Raw genomic sequence first — 18615 nt, 5'->3', positions numbered from 1 at the left:
GCTGATAATATTCTGTGGTTTGAAAATGTCAAGGAGCATTCCTGGGGATTTGCATTTGCAGTGCTTTATGTAATTCAGTATTTCAATTGCAACTGTACATGGTGTGTATACCTCGTGAGAAGACTGAAACCAATAGCAGCTTTTTAAATTTTTTTTTATACATTCATGATTTGAATTGCAATGATGCAGTCATAAATAAAAAAAATATTGTTTCACACCTCAGGTCCTCCGGTGTACCCTGACCTCAGCGCCATGAGTCTGGAAGACGTTGACTCGGTTTCCGAGGCTGACCGCGATACCCTGGCCCCCCTCCCCCCTCCTGCCTGGAACAACCAGTACCCCTACCCCTCCTCCTCCTTCCTCCCCCACAACATGTCCTACATCCCGCCCCACGCCTACGCATCCGCAGACTCCAATAGCTATGTGGGGAGTTTTGTGGACGGAGCCACTTCCCTCCCCGCTCCCCCTTCCACCGCTGGGGGAGGGGGAGGGGGTAACGGCAGTGCTGGGAGTGTTCACAGCGCGTCAGGTAAGTGTGTGTAGAGAGTGAGTTGTGCTCTTGTTGTTGTTGTTGTTCAGGTGTGGTTGTGGTCATTGTTGTTGTATAGTGTGTAGCGTTGTGAGGTTTTGTCAGTGTTTAGGGTGAATGAATGTTTCTTTTTGAAGGTGTGCGTTTTTGTGGGTAGTTGTAGAACTTATTGTAGAACGTTCTGCAGGGAATAGCCTGTCACCTTTGTTTGTTTTTTGGGTTTTCTTTTTTGGGAGTGGGAGGGGATTACATTTTTTTATTGTTTTTTTATTTGCTACTACTAGCATTTTAAATTTGAAAGGGACTTACCAGAATTTAGACGGTAATCACATCCAGCGTTGGTCTAAAATTCAAAACCAGAGACGGCTGAGGTAGTTACTGCATATTAAACTCCTTAATCTCCTGCTTTTCTGAAAGTGAAAGAAAAAAGAAAACATAAAGTGGATGATAACCAAGAATGAGAGGATTTTTTTTTCCATGTAAACCAAACCTTTTGTAAACAAAGGAGAGATGGAAAAGATTGTAATTTTCCATCAGACTGTGGAGAAGTCAAGAGCCTGAAAAAGAGAGTGCAATTATAATTTCACTTCCTCAAAAAAACTTCGGTATTACAAAGTGTGTGTTTGATAAAAATCGCAACTGTTGTTCCCAAAAAAAAAAAAAAAAGCCCCACTCTTTCAGCATGTTGACTTTAGTTTTCTTTTGTTTTCTTTTTTCACAGTGACTTCTTTATACATTATAGTTGAATTTGATTAGGCCCCCCCAAAAATAGGTCTGTTTACGGTAACATAGGGTGAAAAAATAGGGTCGGTAGGTCGGCTTTTTTTTCCCATTTTTTTTTTTTTTTTTTTTTTTTCCCCCTCTCTATGATGTTTCACAGTTCATTTCTTCTCATCAATCCCTGTTTTTGCCCAACATAACTATAAACAGTACTTTGAGCTTACCTCCCTTCTGTCGTCTGCTGTTTGAGCGCAAACAGCTCTATTTTGGATGCGTTTTTTGTTTTTTTCAGACGATCAAAAAAAAAGATTAGGGTCGGGCCTAAAAACTAGGGTCGGTTGGGTTACCGTAAACAGACCTATTTTTTTTTTTGGCCTTATGCATGATTACGTTCTGTAGCATGACTTTAACTACTGCATAAATATAGCGTGATCTAACCAGTCAGAATGTACGTAGTGTCATTAACAAAATTAACGTGTTGAAAATGTTCTTGTCTGTAATGAAATGTGTGTTCCTGTTCTTTCTAAAAGAATCAGTGTAGTACAGACTTTCAAAAGTGGAAAGAAACACCCAAAAAGGAAATAAAATCATGTAGCTACAGGCAAAAAGAAGCAAAAAGAAAAGTAGAGAAGTAAAATTAGAGAAAAAAGGGGGACAGATAAATTATAAAGAAGTACATGATAATGTTAATTGTTATCTTTCTCTGTTTCTGGTGGGGCTTTTATTTAAAAAAATTTTTTTTTAACTTTACGTTTGCTTTGATTTGTGTTTAGATCTGTAGAAACCGAGAAACCAACCACATAGACACTCACAGTCACACACCCACACACCCACACACCCACAATTCAGGAGCTTACCTTATTTCTCATCTTCTGCACGCACAGTGAAAACGAATTTTACTTTCTTGACTTTGACGAGCTTGCTTGCAAAAGTCAAAATGCTAGATTACCAGTTGCTGGAAAACTGTGCATTTTGTGCTGCTTTTACATTTTTGTGTGTGTTTGGGCTATTTTTACTGTTTTTAGTGATTTGTTTTGTTTTGTTTTGTTTCGTTTTATCTGCTCTTGTTGTGTTTCAAGTTCAGGATAATTTCTGTTCACTGTTTTTTTTCAGTTGACATTTTGCATTGACTACCTTGCCCACTGCTGTGGAGTTTTTGTATGAAATTATTTGTGCTATAAGTGGCACTGTCTGGCATTAACAATACCCAACATTTTGTGGACACAGGAACTATTCTAATTTTGAAAGCATTCTTCCCTTTTGCCCCCCCAAGAAGTAAATTTCTTCTTGGCAAGTCTGATGATTTTGCACATGCTTGGAGCACTGCTTCAATTTTGTTTACCTTGGAGAAATGGTAAAATATCTAAAGTAAACAGATACAATTGCCACTGATTTCCAAGGAGGAGATAGCATTTTCTCTATTTTGTCCGAGTGTGTGTTTTGTACAGATTTAAACATCCTCAGTGACAACAGTAGCCAATTAGGGAATCCTTTTGCACTCTGAGTGTCTTTGAGCTGCAGCAAAAACTCCACAGCAGGTGTAGCAAGTCGCTTGGCGTGCAGCAAACGTCTCTGCTTAGTCTGTCACTTTGATGTCAGTCAACACAGGGAATGGACAGCATTTTGTTTTCTGTTGTGTTTTTCAGTGGCCAATAAAGACTGTACTTGTTTAGTGACCACTTACAATCAGTTACGTAAACTGTGGGAGAACAAGGACAAGCAAAAAGAGATGTCCTACAATCCCTCTCATCACAACGGGGCCGGCCCCTGCTCCCTGCACGCAGGGGAGGGCCCTCTGCATGCCAGCATGTATGGGTCCAACAGTAGTTTAGGTTGGTTACCTCCCTTCCTTTTTTGTGTGGAACTATCAGTATCACTACCAGCCTTTGCTTATTTACAAGAAAGAGAACAGAAAAAGGAAAGGAGAGAAATTTAGTCTGCTCAGCTGGGGCAGAGTTCTGAAGTTACTGTTCTGTTTTTGTTTGTTTCTTAGATTTGTTTTTTTGGTTTAGTTTCTATGCACACAAACTTCAAATTTGATCTTTATTTTACCTTTTTTACAGTTTCAGCAGTTTTGGAGTTACTTCCCTTCATTTTCAGCGTATCTTGTGAATTAAACATATTTTTTGACAGTATACATATTGAGCTGAGGTTTCACTTTCATGTCATTCGTTTCTGTGCTTAAACTGGATCACACCAGTTTCACAGGGTTTGAAGTAAATCAATATGTAAGCAGAGACAAACAAGTGTTAAGTACGTATTTGTGTATATTGTTGCACAGTACATGTAGCTTCAACTTAAAATGTTGGTGTGCTGTGATGTCAATTAGATCAGTTAATTATACCCTAGTTGTGATTGGAAATGTGTAGTCATAGTCCGCAAACAAAGAAGAAGAAAAAACAACACACAATCATGAGCAAGCAAATCTTAATTTCTTATTCCCATCCGATAGTTATGTTGCAGTGGTTGTTTTAGATACCTATACTTGGTATCAGACCTCATTGGGTCCACCCTAAACTAAGTTAGTGATTTTTTCCCCTAAAAATACCCATCATGCTATGTCCAACTTCTGTCCTACGCATATATCTGTACTCTCTCTCTCTCCCTCCCTGTCTGTCTCTCTCTCCCTCTCTCTCTCTATCTCTCTCTCTCTATCTCTCTCAATCTCATCTCCCTCTCTCTCTGTCTGTCTGTCTCTGTCTGTCTCTCTATCTCTCTCTCTCTGTCTCTCTCTCTCTCTCTCTCTCTCTCTCTGTGTCTCTCTCTGTGTCTCTCTCTCTGTCTCTCTCTCTGTCTCTATCTCTCTCTCTAATGCGCGCACACAGACACGGAGAGACACACAGACACGCATTGAGACAAACACACACAGATGTTGTCTTGCATAGATTAGCTGATCTTTCTGTGTCCAGAAGGAACACGGAAACTCTTGCTCCTTTTCTCGTTTTCAATATCAACTAGTTTTCAAATTGTATAGCAGGTTGAAACTGATACATGTATCATTTTACTAAATCAGGTGAAATTCATCATGTAGAGTAACTTCAGTGTAATCTCATGTAAACTCAGTCAAATTTCTTCTGTACACGTTTGTGTTTCGGCACATTTGTTTGTTCATTCATATGCTATGGCATTTTCTGTGTTTTTTTTATATATATTTTTTGTATTGGAATATATCTGTCATATTTTCTTTCTTCTTCCTAACTTTCAGTAGACAAGTTTATACCTTCAGATACTTTGTAGGCTTGAAGTGAAGGGACATAACTTCAGATAAAAGTAGTTGAAATTGTGTTGACTTATCTCCCCTGTAATGTAATTATAATGAGTGGAACCCTTTCGTAATACTTTAGAATGCTGGCATGCAGAGGCAAACGGCTACCAGCGTCACTAAGTGTAATGATGGACTGTCTTCCTCAAAAATGTGTGTGTGTGGGTTTTTAAATTTATTTTTTTTTAGCTATAGTTTCAAACTGCTGCTGAGTGAACTATCAACATATGGGTCACTGTCTTGTGCCTGAGATAGAATCATGTGCGTAAAGAGTTCTTCTTGCTCATTGTGACTCTGAGCATGACTGACTATTAGGGTTTAACGTCCTCTTAGACCAACTGGTCTATATTGGGACAGGTATTGGTAATACGCTGAAGATATGGTGTGATACTTTGATTAGAACAAGCCCGCTGTGGCTGTCTTCTTCGACACACCAGCATTGGGTTTGTCTCGTCAAAGTATCGAAATACGATCATGATAATCAGAGATGAGAGATGATGCATGCGTGTCTTCGTGTTTTCCAATCCCTGAGACTTTCGCTGTGAACGTGGGATCTTTTTCGTGCGCATGTGTGCACCATGCGAGGTAGATTCCATTGTGAGGCAGTTGACAGGCTTACAGGTTGAGTTATGATGGTGTTTTAAAGCATTTCAAGAATAAGTAAAATGTCAATGTTTACTCAAAGCAATTTTAGTTTTCTTTTATGTTCTCAGTGCCTTTATGTTTCAAAGCTTTTGGCTTTCTTGGTTGATTTGCTGAAGCAGAGTAAAGAGTGTTGTTGGTATGGTTTCAGCAACTGTGACATGAATGAAATGTTGCTGAGCTGTTTACAAGCGTATGCTATGCTGCTATGGCTGGATGAGCTTTTTTATGTTATGGCTGGCAGTTGTTGCAGGTCTGTTACATTTGTTTTGTGCAATTCTTATTCAGCACCTGTGTCCCAGTGTGTGTTCATTTGTGATAACGATAGCATTGAGAAAGATGTGTTCAATGAAAAATATGCCAAACAGTCACACACAGTAATTTTCCCTGTCTTTTTCAATACCTTTGTCAACTGCAGAAGGAAAGTCAGTATTGGTCTAGTTCTAACTTCTATCAGGTTAAGTATATTTTTCAGCTGTACAACAATTTTGCTTTATCATCTGTTTTCTAACAACCTGTAGATCATTGTTCAGGCAGCATTTCATTTTGTCCTCTCTAGGCAGAGTTAGAGGGTGCTTTGTAGGGTTTAATGTTTGCTTCAGTGCCTAGCATTATGCAGTTGTAGGTACATCAACAAGGTTCAGACCTAGTGTCCAAGGTGTTTTAGACTTTTGATTTTTGTTTAAGTTCGACAGAAACAAGGAATACTTTTCCCCCAAATGTGTTTAAAACTTTCTTTTCTGCAAAAGAACAGGGATGTTATGATTTGTACATTCTGTGCTTTTCTTACCTACCACCCACACCTGTTATTTTTAGTTGACCCCTTCCTTGAAATTGATGAATATCCATCTTTTTGGGGTGATCATTGTTCAGTGCAAGTTTTCCCAGAATGTAGAATTTATGGCAAGAACAATAGCTCATGAGCTTTTTAAATAACATTATTTTGACTGAAAGAGTCATTGCTGTAAAGAAAGAAAATCATCTGTAGTTATTTTATTAAGATGTAGAACAGTTTTAGACAGTTTATCTGAGCTTGAGTATCCACAATTTTTTTTCTTTGCGTTTGGAAATTGGATGTTGACAGATTTAAGGCCTAGTGTCCAAGGTGTTTTAGTTGTTGTTTAAAAAAAAGGAAAAAAAAGGAGGCTTCGACTTTACCTCAGTAACGATAAAGTAACGAGGGGATGTTTTTGCCTCTGCAGTGCACAATACGTGCTCGTGCATGCCCCTGTCGCTGCGGTGGCCAGCTCGAATGTCCACCGAGCGCCTACTGTCAAAAACGCTCTGCTACGAAGACGCAGAGCCCAACAACAACTCCAAAAAGGCCACCACGCCTCTTAGCTCTAAAATGGCCACCCCTGCTGTGCTCGCTGCCTCTGCGTCTGCTTCTAATGTTTTGCGGGAAGGTCAGTCGGGCGTGTGGTGTTGCTGCGGCCATGTCTGTCGTCTGGTGATGTCTGGGACGTCGTCTCCTTTATGCAGTCGTTGCCGCTTTCTGCACACTCCTCTCCCTATCCCCATGCCCCCCTTTCCCTTGTTCTTGTTGTCTGTGCAAAGTGCAAATGTGCTGCTTCATGATTCCAGGTTCTGTCCGCGTTTTGCTGCATTGTACTTTAGTGCTTTCCCCTTGCGGCTAGGTTATATCCCTTTTCTAGTCTGGTTATCTGTTCTTTTTCTGTGCTTTTTAAAAAAAATTCTTAGTTGATGCATTCTTTTATTTGTTTCTTTGGTTGCCTCTGTTTTTGTCTTTTACCCTGCTCAGAAGTAGTTGCAGTTTCAATTTCAGAGGAATCTGTACTTTGTTAAGTGAGTGTTACAGTAAAGATTTTGGGATACGTCTTTACTATTTTATGAGATAGGATATGCAGCTAAGATTGTGGAACTTTGCAGTTTTTTAAAACAAGAATCTAACTGTTTATTTGGCAGTAAGAGACTACAGAGTTCGGCTATCTGTTAATGATGTAGCTTTGATGTTAAAAACTACAGGTTTATTTTTCTGTCTGGGTCGCCTGACAGGTACATATATGATAATTATGCATCAGGATGATATTAGGGTAGGTATTAGAGGAGGGAGAATGAATAAAACTACATCATATGTAATGAAGTTAAGCCTACAGTGACATTGTTTTCTGTTATTGTGGTGATTTAATCAAGACCAACCAGTAGAATCCTTACTTGTTTTGTTTAAGGTGTGTTCAAGGTGTCTAGTATCTTCTTTCTCTATTCTTTCTTTTATAAATCAAGTGAAAAGTATTGTGAAGTTTAGCATAATATTACAAAATATGGATAGTATATGGAAGAGACTTAGCTAAATTACAGTTAGCCTTTCTTGGAGATCAGTTTATAAAATAAAGTAGTTTGCTATACGAGAAATTTCCTTGTAGTATAAGGATTACTCTTTGATAGATTGTCTGTGTAGATTACAATTTACATGAACTGCTTGTGAATGCTAGTAGCTTTAAAGGAAGCATTGCTTTAGATTCTGGTCGGATGAAATCTTGTGACAAGATATACGCAGCAAATTTGTGCTAATAGTCTTTTTATTCATTATCTTTTACGTTTTCTTGTGAATCTCAAGTCATTTGATTTTATATTTAAACGAGCATAGGCTTTAATGTGAGTTTGCTTAACCTGTAAAAGTTTGACATGCAGCTCATGAATATTTGTTAATCCTAAAGAAAGCAAGGTACATGTACCTGAGATCGAAAAATGAACTTGAGTAGAATCAAAAGTTAGCTTTTACTTTTAGTTCTGGGTTATGCATGGATTCAAAATGGTATACAACTACAAGTAGTTCAGTTTTAATGTCTGTACTTCTCTGAGGAAAGTGGGGTTTTTTTTCAGTTTTTTTTCCCTGAGTATATTTTAATGTATTCATTCAAGCCTGACTGCCTATCTCTTACACTATTCTTTCTACTCAAGTCTTCTCTCTCTCACTCCTGTTCTTACTCTCGCTATCCTCTCCCCACCCTGTCTTCAAGCACCTTTGTGTATACTTATACTACAAGTACCGGTACACACACATTATCACCAAATACAACTGTGAAAATAATCAGGAAAGCAGAACACCAGCTGTGCTGTTTTTCAGAGAATTGGGCGCAGTGGCGTGGTGGTAAGACGTCGGCCTCCTAATCGGAAGGTCGTGTGTTCGAATCCCGGTCGCTGCCGCCTGGTGGGTTAAGAGTGGAGATTTTTCCGATCTCCCAGGTCAACTTATGTGCAGACCTGCTAGTGACTTAACCCCCTTCGTGTGTACACGCAAGCACAAGACCAAGTGCGCACGGAAAAGATCCTGTAATTCATGTCAGAGTTCGGTGAGTTATGGAAACACGAAAATACCCAGCATGCCTACTCAACGAAAGCGGAGTGAGCTGACTATGCTCTCAGAGTATAGTGTGGGGAACCCAAATGGGCAAACGAGCTCACACGTAACCAGAACATTCTGGAACGCTGAAGAAGAAGAAGAAGTTCAGAGAATTGATTTTCTGTGCATTGCTTGCTAATGCTTAAACACTGAAAAAAAAACTTGGGGGGGGGGGGGGGGGGTGGATCAAAATATTTAAAATTTAAGTTTATGACACCTCATTGACTCTGAAGTGAAACACTTGTGCATAAAACTGTTAGATGTTTGTGATCTATACATAAATTAAATTGCATAAGGTAGACCTTTTGTTGTTGATCATAATGAAGTTTTCCATTTGTTTCTGTTTTCAATTGTTTGTTTGTTTGTTTTAGTTTTGTTTTAACTTGTGATACTAATACCATGGTATTACCAGGAAATAATTTGAGGCTAAATCTGACGTGTTTTATAATGCGCAGTTTAATCTTAAGATTGTCAGTGCAGAATTATTTATACTTTATTAAGTAAGCAAAGGCTGGATGTGATGCTTTAGATTAGTTTAAGATAATTTGCTTTGATTGGAAGCATGTCTATGTTATTTACTGACATAGGAACATTGGCATGATTGAACATTTTCAGGCACAAATCGTTTGTTGTTACAGTGTTTATATTTTGTTTCATGTCTTGACTGATACGATAATTTTTTTGTTTAACTTTTAATGCTCAAGCTTAAGACTAAGAGTGCAATGAAAAAAGAATATATGATTATAGCTTTGAGGACAATTTTCTTGTAGTGGAAAAATTGAGGAGCAGTCCTGATTCTTGTGGTGGTCGTTAGAAGAAAAAAATAATCATGATTTGATTTTTTTGTTCAGTTCATAAGTTTTTGACAGCTAATTACACACAATTTAAGCAGTGGTTGGACATAGTATCGTGTGTATATTTTGGTTTGCTTTAACTGAGATTCAGAATGAACATGTTTTATCTGTTTGATTTCAACAGTAGGTAGTGAGAGGGATGGGGTGGGGTTGAGCAGATTTTTCTTGATTTCTGTTTGAACATTTTCGGGATGAGATCATGGGGATTGGTTCTTAGCTAGAAAAAAGGAGACCGAGCTGATCGAATATGTTGTTAATGTGGCACATGTATGTGTGGATTAACAAATTGAGAGGCAAGGTGTTCTCTGCATTTGAAATTATAAAGACAAGTACGTCAGTCTACAAAGTTAAACGTCTTAAATGAGGTGTTTCCTCGACTCTTCCAAGAAAAGTGACAAGGTGTAAAATAAGCTTGACTCATGCTCATGACTGACACCCTACATTTGTTGTCTTTTTCCAGGGAGCAGCCACTCAGGCAGCAGCAAGAAGGAGAAAGGGGAACGCAAGTCAGCCTCACCCATGGGCAGTGGTAGCGAATCTGATGCAGCCAGCATCGTCAGCAGTCGTCACATACCGCCTGCACCGGTCCCGATGGTGCCGGGGATGATGCCTGGCATGCAGGGGATGATGCCCGGGATGCAGGGGATGCCCGGACAACCGGGTCAACCAGTGCCCTTGGGCGCTATGCCGGCTGAACTGTCTGGAAGCCGGCAGTCGTTCAGAATGGCAATGGGCAATCCATGTGAGTTCTTTGTGGACGTCATGTAAAGCATTTCTTGACTTTTTTGTTTTTTGGTTTTTTTTAACATCATGCAGAGCATTTTGTCAATTTTATGTTTGATTGTGGTTGTCTTCTCTTTTCTGTGGTCGTAGTTTGGATGGTGTTTTTTGTTTTGTTTTTGATATGTGTACATAGATCTCTTTTCCGTGCCAGTAAGGTCCATTTTTGGTGGTCTTTGACTTTCTCATGTACATAGATGATTTTAAGCTGACATCAGATACTGTGTTCGATTCTCTTTTGGGAAAGTTAAACTTATTTGGAGAGTTCTGACTTTTGGGGTATATATGTGTGGAATATATATATTTTTTTAAATGGGGTGGGGTGGGGTAGGAGTGCTGGGTATGGGGTGGTGGGGGGTGATCGATGACAGCTGACTGAAAAGAACCTGGAAGTGGACAAGGGCAGAAACTCAATTTTTTTTTACAACACAAAACCAACAAGGAATTGTTTGTATCACTGGACATACGCAATATTCCACACAAGGTTGTGTCCAAAAGATTTTCGGACGTAGAATCTGATGTTGGCAGTTTTGGTGTCAAGGAAAACAAATCTCTGAACTGGTCGGCCTCAGAATCACAGTCTTTATCTGTTTATAGCTTACAACCAATAGCATCCCCCCTCCCGATGGGGTGCTGTCTTTTGATCAGTCTGAAATTGTCATTCAATGTGGATATTGAAGAGCTAGTCACTTTAGTGAGAGGCAACGAAAACAACAATTAAATTACATATTCTTACACAACTCACATAGATAGCAATAACTTCGTTTGGTTGCTAAGACATTGAAGCACTCTTACATGGTAACATGGGGAGATAACTCTAAAACAAAAGCCACCTGCCATATAAGGCATGATCCGTGGTAGTTATCTCCCCTACCGGTGCCCGCGCATGCGCAGGCCGTATACCGGTAATACTCATTCCTTTTTCTTCAACGCACGGAGCAAGACGTGCTGTAGTACTCTGGCTTTGATCTAAAGCTATTGGTCTTCACGGCGGTGACTGACCATCGAATCTTGGTAACGCTGTTGTTGGTTCATCTCTACTTCAAGTATTGGGTGAGAGCTTTCATTTTTATTACCGAGACGCGTTTGTTTTAACTTTTGGAGTGTGTTGCAACTTGTATTTTGGTTCAGTTTTGTCATACAAAATGGCGGACTAACCTTAAGATTTAGAGAGTGAGTGAAAACTCGGAGTTCGACCAGCCAGGCTTGCTCTCCCAGTTCTCAGTCAGGCAATGCAACCAATTTAAAGTTAAGGTAGCTACTACCACTGCGTCTCGTACTCAGAAAATTTTCACTGAGCGATAACGTTTCTGTTTACGTTTTCAACCCGGCGAATGATGAATTGTGTTACGGTTTCGATTGACAAACCTTCCTCGTCTGTTGCGGCTTCTTTCTATAAAGTTCAAGCGCCTAGCGCTGTTTTAGCTTTGACTAAAGCCGATTTGCTGGCGATATTATCGTCTTTTTAAACAGAGGTGCATGTTTTGATCTCGTCGGAAAGGGCAAATAGCCTCGCGTGCTGCTCTGCCCCTTCCTTCGGGTGTTGTAAATGTTCATTCGCTTGTGCGGGTTCGTTTCGAACCGACTGCGACGGTCACGTCCGCTGGCGTGGTCGCAGATCCAACGACGGTGTTGGATATGTCGGACTCATCTTGAGACAAGTTTTTGTCTGAGTCTAGGACATCAGCACTTTCGGGTGTTCTTGGCGAAGTACGCAAACCTTTGACGTCGGTTTCCGTCTCGGCGGAATTGCACACTGACAGTAAGGGTTTTTCCACAGACCAACCTGGCTCCGTTTTCACGGTCCTGGGCATGGGATGTGAAGGGCATGTGTCTGCTGGTTCCGCCCCCTCAATTCCAGTCGGGGTGGCTGCTGGCAGACAGGTTACAGGATCTTCCGGTTCTATTTTATTGGGGCTGGTCGATGCTCATGCTAGTCAGTCCTCTGCTGGTTCCGCCCCCTCAATCTCAGTCGGGGTGGCTTCCGGTGGCAGGAGAGGATCCTCTGCTGGTTCCGCCCCCTCAATTCCAGTCGGGGCGGCTTCCGGTGGCAGGAGAGGTTTGACTTCCGCCGTTAGCACTTCGCTGCTGGCGGGAGTCATTCATCAGCCTGTGGCTTCCGGTTCCGCTGTTGCGGCTTCCGCTAGCCTTTCTCAGGCTACATCCGCTTCCTTTCCCAGCCTTTCCGCTGGCATTGGACAGCCGGATGGTGGTTCAATCCACGAGTTTCCGGTTTTCGGAAATTTTTCACAACCGTTTCCGGTTTCGGCTCAAGTTGCCTTACCGGATGCCGGTTCCGCTGGACATCCCTCAGATGATCGCTATGATGCTTCTGTTGGGGATGAACAGGATATGGAGGAAGAAGCATCAGATGCAGATGAGGAAGCTTCTCGCCGACTTCCGGCTAAGCTACATCATTTGTTGGCTTTGGCAGCAGAGGTTACTGCACACTGCTTCACGGAAGGGGTGTTTGCGGCAACCACTTCCGCTGCTCCTCCTCCATCAGCTTTTGCTGATTTCGTTTCTTATCAGAAACGGGCTGAGAACTTCAAGTTTTTAGAGTCACCTGATGTGGCTTATCAACTTGCTAAAGTTTATCTGAGCGATGTTCCTCTTCCGCTGCTATCGGCTCATGGGGACGCTCCTGCAAGAGGCTCAGCCCTGGCTTGCTGCTTCTGGTCGTGTGGCTCATCATTCTGTGACCACCAACCGGAAGCTTCGTCTAGCTAGCACTGGCAGACCTTTGTTGTCTTCCTTTGCCATGCCATTAGCCAAGATGGCTTCGGCGGCTATCGCTTCCGGTAGCAGGATGGTTTTGCCTTCCGCCGTTAACACTTTGGTGTTGGCAGTCGGCAATCATCAGTCTTTGGCTTCCGGTTCCGCTTTTGCGGCTTCCTCTGCCTTTCCACGAGCTGCATCCGCTTCCTCTCCCAGCTTTGTGGCTGGCATAAGGCAGGTGGATGGTACATCCGTTCGCGGAGTTCTGGCTTCCGGAAATTTGTTTTCCCCAACCTTTCCGGTTTCGGCAAATGTTGCCTTGCCAGGATCGGTGTCCGGTTCTCATCCTTTCAACAATCGTTGGGATTTCACTGAACAGGAAGCTGCCATCGTTTTGGCACTAGCAGCAGAGGTTAATATGCACTGTTTCCCTGAGGGGTTAGCAGTAGCATAGTTATCTGCTTTACTTCACCATCGGCTTTGGCTGATTTTGCTCCTTCTCAGGAACAATCTGCGAACTTTAAGTTTTAGAGTCTTTCGTGGCTTTTTCAACTTATAAAAGTTTTCTCACACGATGTTTTGCCCCACTTCTGCCTTTTACGGCATCATATGGGGAAGGCTCCTGCTTCAGGTTTGCTGTGGCTTGCGTCACATTCAGCTGATTTGAGCCTTATTGCAGGAAATTTTCGAAATTTAAGTTCTGAGATCCTCCCTTGGGGGCATTTGAACTTGTGGAAGTGTTTTCATATGATTTTCCTTTGCCTCCACTTCCTTGTGGGCAGCGAGGCGGCGTTGCTTTCGCTTGCGTCACCCGCGCAAGTAACGCATCACTCGCTGAGCGCTATCCGTAGGCCTCGGTTACACCAGGCCTAAGAACTTAGTGTATTCTTTTCTTCTTAATACGGAACCGCTCCCGGCTACACCGGGCTTGACGATCATTCATCTTTATGTTCATAGCAAGGAGGAACTGTCTTTTTCAAGATCATGATCTCCTGGCTGTGAAAGATTGTGGCCGCACTTCTTTCTTTATCGTCTTTGAACAAGTCTTTGAATTGTTCTTTTCCTTGTGCGGTTACGTACTCACGGGATGCCTTTGTGTCTGTTGGGACACATTTACAAAGGATCTAACTTTGCTGTTTACCGGAGAGAAGTCCTCGGCCGACAGTATTGTTCTGTCGGTGAAATTTTATTCTCTTCCTTGCTTGAGGGTTCTCTTCGAATCCTCTTCTGTGCACGCAGACTCTTCTCTAACAAAGAGAAACTCACAGCAAAATAAAAGCCCACGGCAGGCCTGACTTTTCTTATCTAGAAAAGCACTAATCTGGCTGTTCTCAGCTTTGCCTTTTACCTTCTCAGCATGGCGTTTTGCCAAATACCCATCACTTTATCCCCTCGGGGCGATTCAGAGGTCGGGTTTGTTTATCTTCTTCCCGGCATGGCGCTTTGCCAAATACCCACCGCAATTTAGCGTCGGGTTCAGTGGGCAAACAATAGCATGTTGTTATTCTTACTATTGACAGTTCTGTCAACTGGAGTCTTAGTGCTTGTCATCACTCTGCTTTCAGCCTTTGTGTGCTACCACAGCGGCTGGAAGGGGATTAGGTCCTTTCTTGGGTCACATACAAAGATCGTGCCGATGTTTACTCCCTCCTTTGGTACACAAAATAGATCGTAAGTGGCTACTTTTATGTTGATTCTAAGCAATCAAACAAAGAGCTGGATCATGTTAGTGTCTTTTCTCGACTGGTTCTCAGACACAACCAATAATTGGATTCTCACACCATTGCTCATGCAAGGCTTTTCCATTGATTCTCTCTCCATCAGCGAAGCAGTTTTTTCTGTTTCCTGTGGAATTGTTTCCCCTTGTCAGGGGAGAACATGTGTTAATTCAATCAGGCAACACCTCAGTGGCCTTTTTTATCTTAATAAGCAAAAGGGGGGGGAGGGGCATCTCGCTTCCCATCGCTGCCACATCGAGCATGCGAGATTTTGATGTGGTGTTTCCACCACGAGATCTTATTAGCAGCGAAGTACCTTTCTGAGAGGTTTTATGTCTTGGCAGACTCTCTAAGTCAGTCTAACAAGTATGTCCACACGGACTGGGCTCTATCTCTTTACGCGCTTCTACTCTTTCTGGTGAATTTGAAGAAGCCACTGATAGAAGTTTTTTGCCTCTTGGTACTATCTCCTTCTGCTAAATGTTCGTCTCACCGTTCCCGGATATACTCTCGATTTTACTCGGGGCGGCCTGTCGGTCGCACATTATGGGCCCATTTTTCATTGGTTGTCAGCCCTTAAGACCCTTAAAGCTGGCAAGAGGGCGCTGTTTTTTACACTCGATCCACACGGGTGTCTACTGTACGGGAATCATTGAGACGCTCAGGGGCTTCTGCCTCAACTCTGGATTTGGTCTAGAGATCCCATAAGGGTTCTGCGGCTTAGTTTCCATGTCACATTGTCTGGCTTGGAACAAATGGCGTAATATTAACGGAAAGAACTCCATTTCTCTCCGTTCATTGCAGGTGGCGAACCACCTATTCGGGCTTTCTGATTTTTCCCCACGTCTCTGTTTTAAGACGTTACGCGATATCAGTTGCACTGAAACAGCTAGGTCGAAAAAAATTTTCACTTGGGCTCGTTATAGCCATCGTGGCTAAAGGAGCCTCCCTTTGGTTGGCTGAAAACAAATCTCCAGTCCCGACTTGGGATTTGCTCCTAGTTTTCGAGCTTTTGAGATCGGATTGTTTAATCCTTGACAAAATTAGCCTTATTAATCTAAACACGAGAAGCGGTCATACTTACTCTAGTAGCTTCTGAGAGAAGCGGGAGTATAGGTGCATTTTCTATCTGGTTTTGCTATAGTCATCTCTTTGGAGAAAGACTGATCTATAGCGCTTAGGTTTGATTCAAATTTCTGGCAAATAATCAGAAACCTGAGGAACCAGCTCTGATAATACAATTCAATCCACGTGCAATAGTTTGGCTCTGTTAGAGCCATTTTAGCCTATTGAACATTTCGAGTTTTAAATATATTTCTAACTCGCACTGATCTGTTTAGATCATCAGAATAAAGGCTTTTGTTAATTTCCATCAACTCTTGTAGAGGCAATGACTTAGCGAAGTCAACCTTAGCTAGATGGTCTGCCACATTGATTAGGCATGCCTACAGTGGTGGCAAGAAAGGGGGGGGGGGGCAGTCAGTCCTCCCTCTTCAGGCAGCACGGACTCAAGAAGTCAGAGTGTGGGCCTCTTCTTTACCTGTTCTCAAGTCTTAGAGACTTACATAAGTCTTGAATGTAGCTCATTGAACGTGCAAGAACGTAGTCATGAGCTTCTATCTGCGGGATATTTTAAGTACCCGCTTTTATAGTACACATCTACTAGACATCAGAAGATGCCTTTTTGTATGTTTTCCTACGGGACATATCTGTTCCCGGCAGTACAGAGCTTTCGGTCCGTCAGCTATTGTAGCTGCAGGCCAGATACTGGCAAGATGTTAATTTGTGAGTAAATTTTACCCACCACCTAGATTAGCAATCTGCTATCTATGTGAGTTGTGTAAGAATATGTAATTTAATATAAAATTTCAAAAATAAATTTTCATTTAATTAATATACTTACCAACTCACATATCGAATTCCCTCCCAGCCATCCCCGCAATTTGTATAAAGGGATATGGGTTTCAGAACGGAATGAGTATTACCGGTATACGGCCTGCGCATGCGCGGGCACCGGTAGGGGAGATAACTACCACGGATCATGCCTTATATGGCAGGTGGCTTTTGTTTTAGAGTTATCTCCCCATGTTACCATGTAAGAGTGCTTCAATGTCTTAGCAACCAAACGAAGTTATTGCTATCTATGTGAGTTGGTAAGTATATTAATTAAATGAAAATTTATTTTTGAAATTTTATATTATGAACTTGAAGTAAGGACATTGGACAACAAAGTCAGGACTGCTGCTAACTGGAATTTGCAGAAAATGAGTTGTGAAGTTGTGTAACATATCAATATAGTTCATATGTATGGATCAACAATGAACAAAGAAGAGACATTTATACAGATGTGTATGCTTCATTTTTGTGTGTGTAGGGCTTAGTAACTTAGAGAGAAGAACAGAACAAAAAGAACAATAATGTATTCCGCCATATAGCATCACAGCCATTGGTATTTGCCCTTTGAGAAAAAAAAAGAGTTATTTGTTTTCCATTGAAGTGCATAGATAAACAAAAAAAGGGTCTGACTAGGATTGTAACGTTAAGTTACAGTTGTAAGTATCCAAAGCAAAAAGGTTGATGTTAAAAGTTTGTGGTGAACTCAAGCTGATGAGCAGCATGTCAACTTAGTGTCTTCATTTTTGAATTTTGATGAACTTTAGTGCTACTTCTGAGTCTCTTTCCTCTTTGTATTTTTCTCTATTTTTCTGTATTTTGATTTTAATTTCTGTCGATGTTTTGTTCTTTACATTTGGATTTATCAAAGTGTGTTTGCACAGCATGTAATGTGTATGCAAGTTGCGATTGTACAGTTTTCTACTCCGTGTCTGTTGTACTGAGTTTAGTTTTTATTCATGTAAAAATTTGCCTTTACATGAAAGGTGGTGCTTTTGATTTAAAGCGTGTGTCCCTTAAGGCTCATTTCCCCCCCTACCACACAAGTTTGTTTTTTGAACATATAATTAGAATGTAGATGAGACAACTCTAAAATGATTGGTGAGGGTGAGATTTCTAAACCTACATGAGCAACCAGGGGAACTGTGTATTTATTCCGCATCATCCTACATATGAAAAAATTGCAAGATAACCATCCTGAGATAGCAGAGATGTTATTGTTACTAGTGTTAGCGTAAGCCTGCACATCCCTGCTAAGGTTTAGGTGCAGAGTAGCCATAAATATGATTAATGTGCTCAGTGGTACTGTTGAGTTGCTGCATGCATTCTTGCCATCCTTAATTTGTATTTTGTTTTATTTTGTGGTCAAATAATTTCATTCGATTGTTTTTCTTGGATGTTTGAATTTGAGTTTGTTGCAAGAGTGAGAGGTGGTGGATTAATAAACTAGATAGAAAAAAGCCCTATCCAAACCCGTAGTTTGTAGAACAAAAGTGACAAACTAATGTCTAGTTTGAATGTGATTGTACAGGTTGTGTGTTCTGCGCTATGAATCATGACAATTTGTGTGGAATCGTGAATGAAAATCACGCTAGTCATGTACACTGCATAACTGTAGCATTTATTATGTCCTCAAATCTCCTTCCAAGATAAGCACGATAAATTTGTCAGTGGGGTGACTCTTTCATGATAAACACTCAACAGAGGGGAATGGGTAACAGGTGAGATGCTTTGCACACATTCTCATCTACATTATGCAGGTGGGAATTGATTTAAAATCAGCAGGAGGGAGAGAGAACCAGAAGTCCGCTTGATGATCACACATGACCTAAATTTGTGTTTGTAGTTGGAACAGATGTTTGTTGTATGGCACAAATGTCTTCCTTTCTTCAACTGAACCAGACAGTGCAGTATTGGAGAGCAGCTTTATTGCAAGAGTAAGCAGGAATAGGATTGGGGGTAAGGGGTAGTGATTTTGGGATGGGGTGCCGGAGAGTGTTTCGGGACCAGCAGCAAAGAATTTCCTTTAATTACTGAAGTACATTTTAGAGTCTGAAATTATTCAGTTCCTGTGTCCACCAACATACTGACCATTTGTAAATGTCTGTGCTTGTGTGGCTAAGAAACTGTAACTT

At 41.3% G+C, this 18615-nt stretch overlaps 1 protein-coding gene across 4 annotated transcripts in view; it reads left to right on the top strand.

The window, feature by feature from the left end:
* Positions 1-18615, top strand: part of LOC138978388 (segment polarity protein dishevelled homolog DVL-3-like) — a 62803-nt gene that overhangs the window by 37709 nt on the left and 6479 nt on the right. For 2 of the 4 annotated variants that reach the window (XM_070351117.1, XM_070351116.1), the window contains exons 13-15: positions 224-529; positions 2896-3081; positions 9832-10113. In XM_070351117.1, the coding sequence (XP_070207218.1) occupies positions 224-529; positions 2896-3081; positions 9832-10113 (774 nt within the window). The remainder of the gene's footprint in view (positions 1-223; positions 530-2895; positions 3082-9831; positions 10114-18615) is intronic. The other 2 variants (XM_070351119.1, XM_070351118.1) reach the window with 1 other exon arrangement.

Source organism: Littorina saxatilis, linkage group LG10, assembly GCF_037325665.1.
Source record: "Littorina saxatilis isolate snail1 linkage group LG10, US_GU_Lsax_2.0, whole genome shotgun sequence".
In the NCBI taxonomy this organism is placed as follows: domain Eukaryota; kingdom Metazoa; phylum Mollusca; class Gastropoda; order Littorinimorpha; family Littorinidae; genus Littorina; species Littorina saxatilis.
This window is presented reverse-complemented; position numbering and strand designations above follow the sequence as displayed.